This window comes from Balaenoptera borealis, assembly GCF_965194805.1.
Source record: "Balaenoptera borealis genome assembly, chromosome: 4".
Classification (NCBI taxonomy): domain Eukaryota; kingdom Metazoa; phylum Chordata; class Mammalia; order Artiodactyla; family Balaenopteridae; genus Balaenoptera; species Balaenoptera borealis.
The window spans coordinates 63,775,345-63,793,751 of NC_138861.1; the positions used below are offsets into that span (position 1 = coordinate 63,775,345).

An 18,407-nucleotide genomic window follows, 5' to 3' on the forward strand; every position below is an offset into this window, starting at 1 on the left:
CAGTCTTGTCACATAAAGTTCTCATTCAAGACAAATTATTCCTCCTGGCGCACCCACACACACAAAAAAAATACTTCTCAATGTGTACGAGTGTTTTGCTTTTTGGGTTGTTTGGATGTTTTTTAAAATATTTGAACAGTTTCTCACTCAGAAAACTAGTCACTGAATCATCATCTTCCAAGAAAAAAAAAAGTGAAATTCCACTTAAGCAGTAACAGAACAGGATTAAAATAATAAGAAAAAGCTTAGTTTCCTCTAGATTTATTACACTGAACATGCCAGAAATCAATACTAATGAATATTAACGAGTTCACGCTAAACTACAGCCTCCACACACTTTTTATAGCAGATTACATTAGAATCAGTCAGATATGATCACAAATAAAAGTAAAATGAGAATACCTGCATATGACTCTGATGCAGAGCTTCCACTTCTATCAAAAACAATAGGAGATATGCCTCTAGCTCTCTTCCTTTCCTTCTTTTTCTCATCTAAAAAAGAATTCAGACAAGATTTTTAAAAACATTACAATATAGGTACAGTTAATCAAATAAGAATGTATCATCATGCATCTGGATTTTGCATAATCCCTAAGTATTATTCATTATTAATCCTTCCTGACCCCCTCAATTTCTGAAGATGTTCCAATTCAGACACTGTTCAAAAACTAAGGACATTTTGTTATTTCTCCCACCAATTTTAATCAAATAAAAATACACAGCTATAATTAAGAACTACTTATCCTATATATAAAAGGTCTTAAAGTTTTAAAAGGGAAAAAAATTCTGCACAGCAAACACAACTTTTCTTTCAATTAAATTTACAGTGCTCCCTTCTATGAACCAAGTACCACTGTCTGTTTTAAGTCCTCTTTTTAAAAAGTATACTATCATTCTTCATCACAATTCCAACTCTGATTCCTAGATGTCTGATGAACCCCAGAACCCAAAGCCTTTCAACTGTTTTTTGTTTTTTTTTTTTTAATTACACTATAGTAAATTAGTGACTCCCTTCTGGTTGCCATTGCTTGCTTTTGTATCTTCAATTCCATTCTTCCTGACCACGTCCTTCCTGAATAACTGCTTATTTTCAAATTCAATTTAAAATTTAACTCTAAAATCTCAGCAATAGTCTATGTATTTCTATTAGAAAGCTGGGACTCTTCAGTAGACAGAAGAGATTTGCATTACCTATAAGAACCATTTCAGGCTTAATCTGGAAGCATATAAATGAGGGCCTAAAATGGAATTAGACTCTCCTGTCTCTGTTGGTATTTTAATTACACCACTAAAAGCACCTTTACTTTTCAGCTAAAAGAAGGAATATGACGGGTGAAAACGCATATACTTATTTTTATAGAAGTTAACAGAATGTTGAAAAATAATAATCAATGATCTTTCATACAAACTCCTATTTTAAAAGCTTTAAATAAATTATTTCCCTTAATCCTCATAACAAACTCATGAGATACATAATACCCATTATTCTCATTTACAGAAAAGGAAACCTCAACTTAGTGGTGTGGTTAGGCAACTTGGCTAGGGTCCCACAGTTCCTGAGTGGCAGAACCTAGTTTCTAACTTGAAAGTACAAGCCATGAGCAAAAGAATAGAAAAGATATTTTACTTCTATTCTTGAAAGGGGATTCTAGGTTTAAACTAGCTTAAAGATGGAAAACTCCAAGGACAAAAGTTCCTTTTCTTTTAGTTTAAGCACTTTTCCCTTTGTAATTTACTACTAATTCCTTCTCCAAATAGATGTTAACAAGAAGCTTGTAAATGATGCTGATTTTGCTAACTTAAAGCAAAAAGGAAAGGCAAAGCAGTACATATTGGCACAACTACAAAGTCAGGCCCATTTAAAGCTAGCAACTTGGGAACATAATGAAATTTATATAACTAGCTATAGAGAAAAGCATTTATTTACAGGTTTGTTGGCTTTGAATGATACCTGACCTTTAAGTTTTAAAATCCTCTCCCTCAAGGTAAACTATAAGACTTCAAGAGAAGAGACTGAAGCCTTTTAGTATAAAATGACTGAGAATCTCACCCAATAGATAAGAAACAGGAGTTTTTGTCATATCCCAAATCTCTTTCTCATCTATGTCTGTTTTGTTCACCGACTACACATTCTTATATAGTGTTTGGCACACAGAAGGAACTGAATTCATTGAATCAATGAGTATGACATGTACATGAAAGAGATTAGAAAAATAAAACTGTTAAAAAAATTTTTTTTTAATTTCTTTCAAAAATTCTAGCATGTTTCTTTTATTCTTTTCCTCTTTGAACAGTCAGGGATCTAAGCATTATAAATTGATCACAAAGGTAATACATCTCTTGCTGCTGTTTAAAAATAATACTTCATGGTTCTAAGTACTAAAAGAATGTCTAACCAAGATGATGCAGGGACTTCCCTGGTGGCGGAGTGGTTAATAATCCTCCTGCCAGTTCAGGGGACACGGGTTTGAGCCCTGGTCCGGGAAGATCTCACATGCCGCAGAGCAACTAAGCCCATTCGCCACAACCACTGAGCCTGCACTCTAGAGCCCGCGCGCCACAACTACTGAGCCCACTCGCCTAGAGCTCGTGCCCCACAAAAGGAGAAGCCACCACAACGGGAAGCCCGTGCACCGCACCGAAGAGTAGTCCCTGCTCGTAGCAACTAGAGAAAGCCCGTGCACAGCAATGAAGACCCAACACAGCCAAAAATAAATAATTTAAAAAAAAAAAAAAAGATGCAGGAAATAGAAGCAGAAGTAAGATCTCGCCCAACAATTTTTATGTAATGTTAAATATAGCATTACCATGAAAAATCTCCAAGGATTTTTTATCGTTTTTGTATAAATAACTTTCATTGCTCTTAAGTTTATGACCTCCTCTCCCGACTATTATTCTCAGGTCAAAAAAACAATTGAAAGTCATCTAACAAATAAACCTTTAACAACCACCAAGTGTGTCACTTTTATAAGGAAATTACTGAAATTTTGAGAAATTTTGAAAAATAAGGTAAAATAAACTGGAATCTAGAAAATTCATGACACAAAAACTAAACTGTGATCCCTTGTGTTTAAAAATCTTTAAAAACATTTTTTACCTCTAGTGGAGTTCCAGATCCACCCCATTTTTCTCTCACACATTATTATAAAGAGAAACCACTCCAAAATAAAAATAATAATGTCCTGCATACTAAATACAGTCTTTAAAACATGTTCCACATAAGAGCTCTTCCAAAGAAAAGCCACAAATTTTCCTTTAATATGGAAAGAGTTCCAGGCAGGTATCTCTTTTATAACAGTAAGTCTCTTAACAGTTTTAATATCCAAGTTTTATAAAACTATTGGCTACCATTCAATCTGAAATGTCTAATCCACAAAAAACATAAAGTATGAATAAGTATCTTGCTAAGTATCAGCATCTAGGAACTTATTAAAAATACACATTATTTCAGGCCCTACGTATTTATGTAAGTCTCCCTCGTTTGACTTAAACAGGATAAACATTCAAGTCTAAGAAATATCATTCTTAACATGAACACCAAAAAGAAGATTCCTATAATAAAATGTTCCCTACTTTTACAGGTTTCACACATTCTCCACAATAAATGAACATTCATTCATATTGCCAATGCAATTTTTGTTCTCTATCCATTATCATAAATTATAAAACATATCCTATCAGTTTGCAAAAAGTATGGTGGGATAGTAGAATTAAAGATTCCACAAGTTTTTTTTTTTAATATCAAACCCAACTACTCATCTATTCAGTTTAACTCTTTAGCCCCCTTCAAAACCTGTCTGAACTCCCAAACCTAGAACTCTAGTGAGCAAAAGGCTAGAAGCACTTCAGCTGCCAATTAGAAAATACCTGGTCATTTGCTCTAATCATTTACACTATATCAAAAATATGATTTACTAACAATGTACTACACTAAAACGATAAAATTCTATAATAATAACATTTAACTATCATATATATCAAAAGAATAGAATTTTTCTTGTATTCCAATATTTAGTACATTTGGCCTATGTAGGAGATCTGGCTGCATCTTTACATAAGACAGCCATGAGACTATAATCATCAGAGTGACCAGCAGTCTCCAAGTACCCTGGCCTCTCGTTGCTCTACTCTCTGAATTTTCCCCCAAAAGAGGGCTCCCTCAGCCTAATGACTGCAACTATCTACCATTCTCATATTCAAGTCGCATGGGTCAGATAAAGTGGCAGGGCATGTAGTATTGAAGGAATGACCCAAGATGCCTCTTACCCAGTCTCTCCACAATAATTTTATACTCTTATTTTCCATCTGGTACCTTTACACCCAGCCCTCTGGAGACCCTGCCCCAGTCAGTCAACCCACAGATACAAAAATGAAAGAAAAATTTGTGCTCCCAAGAGAAAAAGAAAGCTATTTTGGTTTCTGTTGCCACATGATGGATATCTAGAGGCATTTAACATGAAAATATTGTAATACCTAGCAGACAGGTTCCATATGAATATACTTCAAGTACATCAGTGTTTAAATAAGCTGTTGTTGACTAGTATGGAAATCTAAGAATTTGTAACATTAAAACCTCAAATACATTTCCTTATACAGAAACAATCAGACCAGTGTATTTATAATACAATCAATTTGTAGCTGGGAAATACCTTTACTAAGATATGTAAATCTTACTCAAATGCATTTATAATACTCAAAAGCACACACTATAAAAAAAAAATAAAAATCACAGGACAGTCTTACTAACATCACCCCCATTGCCTCAAAAATTTTATAATTCAATTTAAACATGTTCAAGAAAAAAACCAATCAGGTCAATTAAAAAAAAAAAAATGACAAACCTTTACATATAAAAATTAGTACCTGATGCATCTGTTCCTGAACCAGATCTGACAGACCCATCCGTGAAGGAAACAGATTCAGAATCAGAGTCGCTAGCCTCACTTCGGGTGTCATAATCATTTCCCTCTTCCTTCTGGTCTCTCTCATCCTGTTCATATTCTTCTTCTTCTTCCTCCTCCTCTTCCTCCTCCTCCTCCTCTTCCTCTTCTTCTTCCTCCTCTTCCTCCTCTCCGTCGTCATCCACCTCTTCATCTTCCTCTGCATCTTCTTCTACTTCTTCATCTTCCTCCACATCTTCCACCCCTTCCTCCTCATTCTCAGTGTTGTTGCCTTGCTCATCAGAAGAACCACTGCTGCCAGTCTCATGGTCAGAGCCATATTCTTCAGAGTTCACTTCCTCCTTAGAAGACTGGCTGGATCTGCTTGCACGTCTATCCACTTCAAGCCCAATTCTCTGATGTTTAAAGAAAAAGGGAATCAGCAGTCATATAACAGACAAGGTCAGAGTGAATAAATAGTTCTAGCCTCAAAAAGAATTGCTTTCTGTATTATATCTGCAATAATATTTACTACCTCAGAACCATCTGGTGTAGGGGATTTGACCCTCCTTTCAGGATCCCTTTTCCGCAGACATGTTTTTTCAGGTTGACTCTTATAAGGTTCTCTGGAGGCACTACTTGACAAGCGAATCTTCCGATCAGCTTCTAGACGTTTGTTTCTTTCAGATCTTTGATATTCCTCATTTTTATACTCTGTGACTGACTTTCCTTTTGTACTAACCATTCTTTTGTTATTGCTAACTGATGAGCTCAGTGGCTTAGAAATCAATTGTCTTGAATGAACAGAAGGCTTTTGTCGCTTTGTGTCTGTAGATTCCATTCGGTCACTTTTTCTTTTTGAACCTTAAAAACACGATGAAAAAAATATATATAAGAATTTGGGTATTAGACTTATTTCACCAAAGTTTAACAGGTAAATATATCAGAGAAAAAAAGCCTCATTTCTTTAAAATGTCTTCTGAAATACCTTTACTCCAAAGTTAATCATAAAGAAAACACAGCTTTCACATACTGGAATAAATTCATCTGAGACATTTCACACGTTTGGAAAAAATATATTACTCTCATTCATATGGAATTGGGTACCACTGCTTCTTATGATTGTGCTTTTGGTGGTTAAGTGCCTCAAGGAACAAGTACAAAAGCAAAGACTCTTTCTTAAGAAACTGATCTCTATTTTACTATTTTAACGAAAATAGAAATCTTACATACCTTTTTTCTCATTTTTATCTTGTTCACTCTCTGGATTATAAAGTTCATCATCCTGTTCTGGTACTTCAGTCAAAATATCATCTAGAACATTAAGTTCTCCATCTGGAAGCAAAAGATTAAAAAGTAACAGGGAAAAATCATTAACATTAAGCATTTATTTTTGAGTACTTACTGTACTGAGGCTAGAGAAGTATGAGAACATAACCTTCAAGGAGCTTTTATTTCAGGATCAAGACACAAGAATAATTCCTATAAAACGATATAAAGTAAAGAATATGATGCAGAGCTCTGGTCTACAAAACCAGGAGTATATATCCCATAGGATATGAAAGGATATACTGGGGTACAAAAAGAAAAACTGAGACCTTCTGTATTTGTAGCTCATCCTTTAATGTCTAATTTTTGTAACTGCTTTAAAATGTGCACAATAATAAAAATACATGTGTATGATTTTTTAAATAAACATACATTTATCAAAGATTGTGTACTCCGGGCAGAATATTTATTACCATTTTACAGTCGAGAAGTCTGGCAGACTCCAGCTTAACCAAGTAATCAAGGTTAACATCACCAGCAGTGAGTCAAATCAACTACATGGACCCCCTGGAATGATGCACTATGAATAGAAAAATTCTGTGATATTCCTATGCAAAACCTAAACCTACACATGAGTAAACATCAAACCAACCCAAATTTAGAGGCATCCAAAAATGTCACAGTTCATTCATGAAATACAAACACTAAGGAAATACTTCAGATTAAAGGAGACTAAAAGATACAATAACTGACACAGCACATGATCTGAGACAACTGAAAAACTAGTGAAATCTAAACAAGGTCTGTAGATTACAAGTATCAATGTCAATTTCCTGATCTTGCTAGTACTACAGTTAAGTAAAAGAGAATTCTACTTTTTAGGAAATACATACTTAACTATTTAGGGGCAAAGAAGCATCATGTCTGCAACTGACAAAAGAGGGAGAAAGAATGAATTAGAAAAAGACAAATGTGGTAAAAATGTTAACATTTGTGGAATGTGGCTGAAAAGCAAAAGAATTCTTTGTACTATCCTTACAGCTATCCTGTTTGTCTGAAATAATGTCCAAGTAAGTTAAAAGAAGAAAATTACTGACGGGGTACACAATCAAAAACATTTGAGGCTGCTGGCATGGACTATGAAAGTATAACTTGTTCAGACAAGGAAACTATTGACCGTAATTGATACAGTCAATGATCGTGAAAATTTAGAACTCGGTTGTATCACCCCATCACCTTCCCTACCCCCAACCCTGTCCAACTGGACAAAATAAGTCTTCGAAATACATGCAACTATGTATTTACTACTTTAAACTGATTTTTTTTTTTTTCAAATAAGGCACTAAAGCTAATGGTAAATGTTTTGAACACTAAATATCCTGGCATCAAAATATATCTTTCCAAATTTAAGGTGCCGTAAAGAGAGGTATAAAATCATAAAAACTGATGAGATAGGACAATTGTATTATGGCTCCAGCCAAAAAGCAAAGCCCACTAAAAGTATAGCAAAGATTATTAACCTGAGGTCTATGAACAGGTTAGATGGAGTTCAAATATCCCCCAAGAGAGAAAGAAATCAGTGACTCAAGAAAACTAAAACAGATAATGTAGGCATAATAAGAAGGAAAGCAAGGTTACACAGGATATGGAAAAGGTGACAATGCATCTTCCTCTGTGCTTGGAGTCACTGCTGCTACTTAATAACACTGACACATACACACTACTATATATAAAATAGGTAACTAATAAGGACCTACTGTATAGCACAGGGAACTCTACTCAACACTCTGTAATAGCCTATATGGGAAAAGAATCTAAAAAAGAGTGGATACATGTATTTGTATAACAGATTCACTTTGCTGTACACCTGAAACTAACACAACATTGTAAATCAATTATACCTCAATAAAAATTAAAAAAAAAAACACTGAAAATCACCTATGCTTGGAATAGCATCGTAACTGATTTCTTTGAGTGGTAAGAATGCTTTTCTGTACTTTACCATTTTTCTAAAATGAATATATACTACACAGACTGTTATCATTTTTGTTTACTTATTTTTTTAAATGGTACTGAAATTCAAGATATGCCAACCAAAAAGGCTTCTCTCATCCTCTGGGTTCATGTTTTCACTGAGGAAATTCCCTCAAGACCTGAATGGTGGCAAACACAATTTTTGGACGCTACATTGTAAATAAAAAATAAAAACATACAATTTGATTTTTAAAAACCCAAGTTTTTCAGATATTCAATGATTCTTAGGTCAAAGCTCTCTAGTCAGTAAAAAGTGGGTCCAACAGATCTTGAAAAATAAGATATCTGCAGAAGCAAAAGAAAAAAAAAATAGAACTATGACAGCAAAACAGGCAATTAAGTAAATACAGTGCTACACAAATCTTTTCATGAAATCACTAGTTCCTGATTAGAAATATCCACTTCAAAAGCCTGAACATTCACATGAACTTTTATACATGCTAAATCTAGACATGCTAATAAACACAGAATGAAGTAACTGTGCAGGTTAATTAAATCAATTTAAATTTCAGACATGCCTAAATCATGGTTTCCCTATAAAAAGGGTATTACTGTCTTAAAAAGCTTTAACAAATAATTTTATTAGTCAAATTCAAAGATTGGTTGCAGTTTCAGAAAGCATCCACAAAATTTTAAAATATTAATCAATACTTTTCTAACATTTTATCACTTTCACACATATCATACATGACACACACAAGGTATGTTTTAGATCCAATACTCTGCAGATAATGAAATAGAAGCTCAGAAATTCAAGTTGAGCAAATTCATTCGTCTAGAGTTCAGGCTTTCTAAATTTACGGTTAAATTAGATGGGGGACATTAAAAGCATCTTTTTTTTTTTTAACATCTTTATTGAGGTATAATTGCTTTACATTTTGTGTTAGTTGCTACTGTATAAGAAAGTGAATAAGCTATACATATACATATATCCCCATATCCCCTCCCTCTTGCGTCTCCCTCCCACCCTCCCTATCCCACCCTTCTAGGTGGTCACAAAGCACCTAGCTGATCTCCCAGTGCTATGCAGCTGCTTCCCACTAGCTATTTTACATTTGGTAGTGTATATATGTCAATGCCACTCTCTCACTTTGTCTCAGCTTACCCCTTTCCCCTCCCCGTATCCTCAAGTCCATTCTCTATGTCTGTGTCTTTATTCCTGTTTTGCCCCTAGGTTCATCAGAACCCTTTTTTTTCTTTAGATTCCATATATATATGTGTTAGCACACAGTATTTGTTTTTCTCTTTCTGACTTACTTCACTCTGTATGACAGACTCTAGGTCCATCCACCTCACTACAAATAACTCAATTTCATTTCTTTTTATGGCTGTATATATGTGCCACATCTTCTTTATCCATTTATCTGTTGATGGACACTTAGGTTGCTTCCATGTCCTGGCTATTATAAAATAAGCATCTTTAAACAAAGTATAAGAAAACAAAACTACAAAGTATCACTGAAAGATCATGTGCACTAGTAGATTAATTCCAAATTTGCGCACCAGAAAGCTCCATATTACCAACATTACAGCACCTTAAATTTACTTTAAGATCAACCATAACATCCTCACTTGACGATCTACAAATTTTTATCCATATTATAGTCTATAACATCAAAAACCTAACTGTGGTTTTATCACAATACTGGCCAACTAATAAGACCTGCAGGACAAATTCAGCCCATGGCCTATTTTTGACTGGCAAGATATGAATGGTTTCTGCATTTTTAAGGTTGTGTTTAAAAAAAAAGGAAAGAATATATGACAAAGACCTTGTGTGGCCCACAAAGCCAAAAATATTATTTTCTATCTGACCCCTGATATAAAAGATCACATTTTAATTTACTTCTCTCCACCACTGAAATCGCTTATATATTTGCTGAAATATGATACATAGGAGAAAGACATTTGTATTTGGAAGCAAGAAAATCCAGGTCATCATTTAAGAGCTAGGTATCTTTAGCAAAGTCCCAATCTGAGCTCCAGTTTCTTCACCTCTGAAAGGAGGCATTTAGAATAAAAAGATCAGTGTTTGGGGAAGGGAAGGGGGTGGATGGGGTAGTTATTTGATGCTCCTGAACCTTTTGTTAATGACTGGGGCACATGATACACAAAATCTGGTCCAGCACATAAAACAAAATCCTCTTTTCTCAATAAGACAAATACATAAATGTTCCTACTATCTACTGCTGTAAATTTAACATGCTACCCCAAAAACTTGGTGACTTAAAACAATACAATCATTTACTATAATTGCTTATGGTTCTAAGGCTCAACTAGGGTCTCTCACGTGGCTGCAGTTAAGGGTTAGCTAGAATCATCTGAAGGCTTGCTTATTCACATACCTTGGCTGGGAAGACTCAAAACAGCTGGGGTTCCTAGGGCACTCCTTTCTATGGTCACTCTCCCCCATGACAGCTTCAGCTTAGGCCGACCTCTTTCATGGTGGTTTAGAGCTTTCATGGTGGTTTAGGCAGAAGCTCAGCAACACTGCCACAGTATTTTATTCAGAGACAATCACAAAAGTCTACTCAGGTTCAAAGAGAAGAGCCATGGACTCCACCTATTGTTGGTTGAAATGTTAAATACTTGACAGATGTTTTCAAAACTACCACCACCTGCTTAGTTTTGCTTAAACTTAAGGATTTTAATTATAAATGTAAGGTGTACTCTTAAAAACCAAAATCTGGTTTAAAAAGGTGAGAGAATTCATAGTATTGGGTTATAAAGCTAACAAACTGCTTCCTCTGACCACTTCATTCATTGGCTAGAGAAAGTAGTTTGTATATATTTTAATTCATTTTCAATTTAAAATGGATTAGTTATAAAGAAAGAAAGATTATTTTAGTAGTCTCAGAAGCTACTACTATTAAAGACTAATCTATCACTGGCATATCCTTTTTAGAAAGAAATAACTATGTCTTTAAGAGATAAAGTAACATCCACCGGTTCTCTAGGGTGACTTTCTTTAAACTACTTTAATGTTTTAAACCACTCACTTTATCCTGAAATTTAGCATTATTATTCTGTATAGTGATATGTACATATTCAATTTCTTCACAGTAGTTTGACAGCAGCACCTTAAGAATATTAGCAATAAAATGAACAAAGGTTAGCAAATGCCAGGTTAAGAATTCTATATAAAAAATAACTCAAATGCAGTATTTCTATCAGTTAAAGCACTTCATTTTTTTTTGAGAAGTCTATATAAAGAACTATACAGTCTTTTTTAAAAAATCCTTTTAAAACCCTGAAAATTGTGTTTTAGATGCCACAACAAAACGAATTTTTCCACAATATGTCAGTGCAACAAATTAACTCAAATGAAACACAAATAAACAGTATTTCCATTTACAGCTCAAGTTCAAATCCATTCAAAGTTATACACTAACAGCCTGTAGGATGAATCTAGCTCTTGGATGCTTTGTTTTTGAAAGCGCCAAGGATTTAATATAAAAATCCAGACCCTACATTTTTAAAAAAAGACTATTTGATCACTAGGGGCCCAGACTCCCATCTGAAAAAAACCAGATGGAGCAGTCCTGATAGTCTTCTGTTAAGACACAGAGAAGGTAACTTATGTCAAAGTTTTGCATGAGACAATCTGGGTTTATGCCCCATACATCAGTGTATTTACTAATATTGCCTGAACATATACCATGCTTACTCCTTTATTCTCTATAACCTAACACTCACTATTACCTACTGTACTAAGTACTTTATCTGCCTGACCCTAGAATGCATATAAACCCACAACTCCTGAACAACACTGAGGTTAAATAACTGCAAAAAAGTTTAAGGTTCAAGACACTGAGGCACAGGGACACCAAACTTCGGTTTTAGTATATATGATACTTTGTGGAAGAGTAGGAATGCTAAAGGGGACAAGCCTACTCAACTCCAGTGGATTAACTGCCTTGACAGAATGCAAGTACCATGTCGGATCTTACAAATTTTTCAAGAGGATTCCCAAATTCAGATTTTTATTTGAAATTGTCTGACTTTTAAATGCTGACTCAATTAAAAACAAAACAAAGCAGGCTGCTGCTAGCTTGATTCCTCTATGGAAATGCAATAATCTGTGAACGTTTTGCATTCACAATATATGATGTTTTTATACAGACTTCATTATCATCACTTGTTAAGCAAGCATAATCTTAGTTTTCATCACAAACTATCAATATTATTAACAAACTGAGTTTTGGGAAAGAGGTATATAGATCCATGGGTATAGGAAGCAAAACAAGGAAATAAAAAATATCCCAAATGAAGCCCAAAGAATTAAAGCACTGTGACTTAAATCTCACAGTTCTGAATCCAAATTTAATGCTCTTTCCACGCTACCAGAATTACACCTCAACCTTGAAATTCCTGGCCCAGGAAGGCCACAAACCTTAACTCCAGGGCTTTCAGTGTAGAAAATTAACCTTTATCTGAGACACAGTTCATTTTTTTGACCCTGGAAGCTTCTGGGTCAGGAGATACAAAGTACTATTTATTTCAGGATCCAGCATCAGACTAAGACCTGAAATATTTAAAGAAGAAAACAAAAACAAAAACTGGGTACTTAAATATACTACGTATTTTGTTTGCCAATACAGGGCACCAAAATACATTACAGTTTTTATTTTAACTCACTTAATATAGTTTTAGTCGGGTTTGGCAATGTAGCAAGATTTCCTGGAGCCTCCCCTTCTGTCGTGTTTTACATTAGACCAGTCTCTCTGTTACTTTTTTGTCATTCAAAACAGTCATTCTTCAAGAAGTGTAGAGACTTGGATTTCCTATCCCATCCAAATTTCCTGTCTTCCAAAATGCATACAATTGAAGTCTAAGGAGGGCATTTGTAATTTTTTGTCCTACTTCTATTATGGGTAAAACAAATATATGAGAATATCAAATACATACTCTATGCTTTACAAAGCCCTAACTAAAGTGGACCAAGTCAATCTAACCCTAAGGACTTACTATAGTGAGGGCTACAGTGTGTATATACATATATGTGTGTATATATAACCACGCGTACATATTCATATGTATTTGCCTGCATGAATGTGTGTACGTATATAATTTAAACTGGGAAACTCTTAACTTTGGACATCAATAGCAAATATCACATAACTAGTCATAGTCAGTCATTAATGAAGTCCAACCTTGAGCTAAAGATTTACAATCTTCTAAATCATTTATTTGAGGCACTGAGACATAATTACTGTACACCAGGAACCTGGTAAACAAGACAGACATACTCCTGGCCTTCATGGAGCTTCCAGTCTGGTAATGCAGAAAACATGTTACTTTCAAAAGTGGTTCCTCATTATCCACATTTTAGATACATTAAACTTGTATAATTGTTCTTCAGAGAGAAATTTTTAAGAGCTTAAGAAATAAAATATAAACCAGGTGTTTATAATAGAAAACATAGAAAAATGGCAATTAACACTAGTTAATACCACCAATATTCCAACATCTTCCACATCCACTTTTTGGACAATCACCACAGGAATCAGGAAGCTGGCAAATTCTCCAGTTACAGGCTTCACTTTCTAGGCATGGGTATTACAAAAGCATTTATAGAAGGTAATGTCTGCTTTATTACACAGCTAACGTGCAAAGCCCAATAATCCAAGGATTTTATGACTTAAAGTTTTGTAACTGCTCTGTGATTTACAGCAAATTTCTGCAAATTAAACTCATTTCTTATCACGATTTTACACCACTTACGGAATCTTTCAAGAAAGGACCTAAGGTTTCTGACATGTCTAAGATCTGTGACATGTCTAAGATCTGTGACAGGGCTTATCTTTATAATTTCCTAGTGTTTCATATAACATAACTGATGGCAATAAGTACTTAGGTTCCCATTTTTCCTTGTTCAACATGAAAAGAAAGAGTCAAGCATTAATTCTAATTCTGGCTATTATTCTAGCTGTTTGACAAAGATCAAGAAAGTGAGGTACCCTAGGCCTCAGTTTCCATACATGCAAAGTGGGTTATTCTAGAAATCCTCTCATTCCAAAATTAAATAAACAATTCCAGTAGGTATGTATCTGCTAGCTTTCCCAGTAAACTAGAGACAATCTTAAACTATAAGTACTTACATCATAAATTTTAAAATGAAGCTGAATTATGAAAATTAATTTTTTAAAAACTACACAAATGTGAGGCCTTTCAGAAGCTGGACAATTTATCTTAAGTATTGCTAATAAGTGAAATTACTACTTCCCAATAATAGTTACAAAGTTTATGCATTTAGACGTTTTCATCACCAAATCCATTTCTAAAACAAAATTTTTAAAACATCACCTACTTTTTTTCCTCCGGGTACAATATTGTGTCTACTCCATAACTGACTTACAACTTAACAGACACTGAACTCTTGAGAAGTACTGAGCTTTTACTCATTTTTTATCTAGTTCATCTCACCCACCACAACCACCACCCACTCCCATACACACAGATCATAGATTACATTCTGAAACAATCAAATGTTGACTGAATTAATTCTTCCTGATTAAAATCATCTACTTAATACTACTTTACTACTAATTAAAAGCAGTTTCTTTTATTCACTAACACCATGCAATCCTATGATCACATTCCTTCTGGACTTATCAAAAGGAAGGGAGAGCATTTTTAGGATTCGTTTAAGGAAGGAAAATTAAACTACTAAAACCTAATCACCGAGCTGCTTTGAGATAGGAGCCATATCAAACATATTCCCACCCACTCCATTTCCCAAGCTTGTCCCTATTACTGAGCAGTTCGCTGATTCATGAAGACTACTTTTTTAAGGAAAAAAATTAGAGGTCACAAGTCTAATGGAACTTGACTCTACAGCCCACTTAACAAACCCCCCCCCCTCCCCGAAATCAATTAGCCACACAAAAGAGTAGATCCGCAAAATACTGGACAGCAGCTGGCCAGATTTTTATCAACTATAACCTTTCCAAATCTATCATGGTAATCTTAGGGTTGTAAAAAACCTTAACGCACCATCCAATCTACACCACTCTCCAGACTTGTACTGATTCAGGATCTACATTAACATTTCCAGGGCTTGGAAGGTCGGTATTTAAAAAGACATGACATTTCATTCTGGCAACATCAGTTCTTCCCATATTTCAAAGTAACCGTAGCCCTCCGACTCTCTACAAATTTGTTCCTGGTTGTACCCTCTAGGAACTACGCACAACGTGTGTCTATCACAGTAGCGGCCAGGATTTTTTCTGCCTGGCCTAAATCACATAATCATCTTTTCAAACATCACGTTTTCCAAAATAAGTATCTGAGGAACCAAACAGGCCATTCTTGCCACTTTGCCTATTTAACAGAACAGCCAGAAGTTACTTGTAGACATTTCGCGAGATTATCTACCTATACCACTTCTTAAATATGCTTACTTAGTAGATTACCAGCTTTAAGGGCATTAAGGGTTTTCGAAATTCAGCCTAACAGAAAAGGCTGTTCTGAAAATACGCATTACATCCGCATACCACTACCAGGAAATAAACCTAAGGGCCTGCAACTCAGAACAGGCCTTCTCTCAGCCGCGCCCAGGACAGATAAACGTTAAATGAAGAAGGGAATTAAGACCAAAGAAAAATCCAAGGCTAGATGAAGTGTTGGGTCATATGGAGACTGAGGACGAAAGGGCAGGCCTGGTCTTTTCCAATGAGTCCAAGCGTCTCGACGGGGAGGCCGGCTCCGCGCGGAGCAAGCTAACCTCCCCTACCCACAACGACGACCACGGCTCCGTCGACCCACTCCAGAGCCCCGCCTCCGCCCACCACCTTTCTCCTCACTAACCTTTCTCCTCTCGGCTGTCGGCCGCCATTGCTCCCCTCTTGTTTCCGCTGCTGCCGCCGCCGCCGTCGCTTCGACGCGACTCGCGCGGGCGCCGCAGCCGCGGCAGCAGAAGCACAGGCGCGTCCGTCAGTCCGTCCACTGGGCTTGCGCGCTTCGCACGTTAGCCTCTACCACTCACCCTTCCCGACTCACCCTTTCTCCCCACTTCTTCCCTTTCTCCCTTTTCCCCTTCCCTCTTTTCACTCCTGCCTCCCCCACCGTAGGCCCAGCCTTCCCGTTGGGGCTTAGGGACGGGAGGCGGTAACGGGGAGGGAAGGGAAACAGATGGCGACAGCGGGCGGCGCTAAAATGGAGCCTGCTTCCTGCGTGAAACAATCCCCCTCCCAAAATGCCCTGCGCTGTTTACGCTTCGTTCCTCCCTGGGAACGTCACAGTGCGGAGAGGGGCGGGGTGGCAGGTCAGGCAAGAACGTGACGTAACGTCAGCACGTCGCCCCGCCCCCCGCAGCCCGGAAGTCCCTGGAATGAGTTTTATTTCTAGTGATAAAAGTCTCCGAAGTTTATGGGGAGGCTGCCGCGCTGGGTATTCCCAGGTGGCTCAGGTTTCTCACCTGAAGCGCCTATTAACGGAGCTTCCAGCCTCCAGGCAAAGATGCTTTCTGTCGCTCCGCGGGACACCTGATTCAGTTCTGGAAATTGGAGACTTATTTAGGACAAGTCTGGGCCAGTCGCTTTGCAGCCACCACTTTCTACCCTAGGTACCGGATGTACTTTCTTATTTGGTGCTACAGGCTTACCCAAAGGCAGCACAGGACACAACCAGCTCACTTGTCACAAAAGCCTACTAGTTTCGTTTTTAACTGGGGAAGGGAATTACACTGTATTTTAAAATAGCTTTGTAATTCACATAAATTTGAAACATTTATCGAGGTCCTGGGGTACACAATTGATTTAAACAGACTATTGAGAAATTAAAACTATAGGGCTTCCCTGGTGGCGCAGTGGTTGAGAATCTGCCTGCTAATGCAGGGGACACGGGTTCGAGCCCTGGTCTGGGAAGATCCCACATGCCGCGGAGCGACTGGGCCCGTGAGCCACAACCACTGAGCCTGCGCGCCTGGAGCCTGTGCTCCGCAACAAGAGAGGCGGCGATAGTGAGAGGCCCGCGCACCGCGATGAAGAGTGGCCCCCGCTCGCCGCAACTAGAGAAAGCCCTCGCACAGAAACGAAGACCCAACACAGCCAAAAATAAATAAATAAATAAATAAAATTTAAGCTGTTTAAAAAAAAGAAATTAAAACTGCGGAAGTGATGAAAAATTATTTTACATGATATGGTAAGAGCTGCGAGGAAACTTGCTTAAAGTTCATTGTCCAACGAATGAAAATATAATTTTGCTTCACTGCTCCATAACTGAGTTTACAAGGGAAAGAAAATTTGAAGAACAAAAAAACAAAAAAAGTAACAGTGTTATAGACATAAAAACATAAAAACAAACTACAAACTTATGGCAAGTTTAGAGAAGGACAGATCTATGGTGTCTTGGTCTTTGATTGCCCTTTTAAGTTAGAGACCAAACTGAAGGCAACAGGAAGATTTTAAGTAGTGGGAAAACATGAATAGAGATTCGTTTGGAGCCATCTGGAGGGCTTGAAGGGAGAAGAGGGAAGGAAACCAATTCAGTAAATATAAAACCCAGCTTCGTATCAGTTGCTTAGGAATCAAGAGTGAATAGGACAGTATTTCTGCCTTTCAGGAATTTTCAGTATGTATAAGGAAGAGACAAGTTAACAGGAAGTTACTGTGTAAAATTAATAGCTAAAAACTGTGTGTTCTTACTGTGTGGCAGGAACTGTTCTGAGCACTTGACCTACACAATCTGATTTCATCTTCCGAAAACACAATTAGATTAGTATATTACTAGCTCTATTATACATGAAAAGAAAGTGAAGTAATATGAAATTAAAGTGCCCAAAGTTATGAGTAGTAGTAAGTAACATGGCTCAAATTCAGGCAATTTGGATCCAGCCACCACCTAACACTGCCTTATGTGGAGTAAGCTCAGAATGTTATTGGAACTTCTAGGGGCATGTCACTCAGACTGCTGGAGAGTACAGAATAGAGTAAAGGAAAGCTTTCTGGAGAAGGGAAAATAAAGCCTAGTTGAGATCTAAAAGCCTCCTAACCTAGGTAAAGAGGAGAAAAGACAAGGGTGGTGGGCAGAAAAATGGTGTTCATGTTAAAAAAAAAAAAGGTCCTAGGTGGCAAAATTGCCCATGGTTCAATTCAGGTTGCTATTCAATGGTTATGTAAGAAGCTGAATCAAGAAAAGCATTATATATGTTCTACTCATTTATTATTTCAGTCAACTTGTATTTATTAAATTCTTATCCTGCCCCAAATGTTGTAATAGGCT

General features: G+C 36.6%; 1 protein-coding gene across 4 annotated transcripts in view; it reads right to left on the minus strand.

Annotated features, from left to right (window-relative positions):
• Positions 1-16,347, minus strand: part of YTHDC1 (YTH N6-methyladenosine RNA binding protein C1) — a 34,566-nt gene extending 18,219 nt beyond the window's left edge. For 2 of the 4 annotated variants that reach the window (XM_082390175.1, XM_082390173.1), the window contains exons 1-5: positions 15,993-16,347; positions 6,114-6,215; positions 5,416-5,744; positions 4,864-5,296; positions 403-492 (exon numbers count right to left, since the gene is read on the minus strand). In XM_082390175.1, the coding sequence (XP_082246301.1) occupies positions 403-492; positions 4,864-5,296; positions 5,416-5,744; positions 6,114-6,215; positions 15,993-16,020 (982 nt within the window). In that variant the 5' untranslated portion in view covers positions 16,021-16,347. The remainder of the gene's footprint in view (positions 1-402; positions 493-4,863; positions 5,297-5,415; positions 5,745-6,113; positions 6,216-15,992) is intronic. The other 2 variants (XM_082390176.1, XM_082390174.1) reach the window with 1 other exon arrangement.
• Between the last annotated feature and the right edge of the window lie 2,060 nt (positions 16,348-18,407).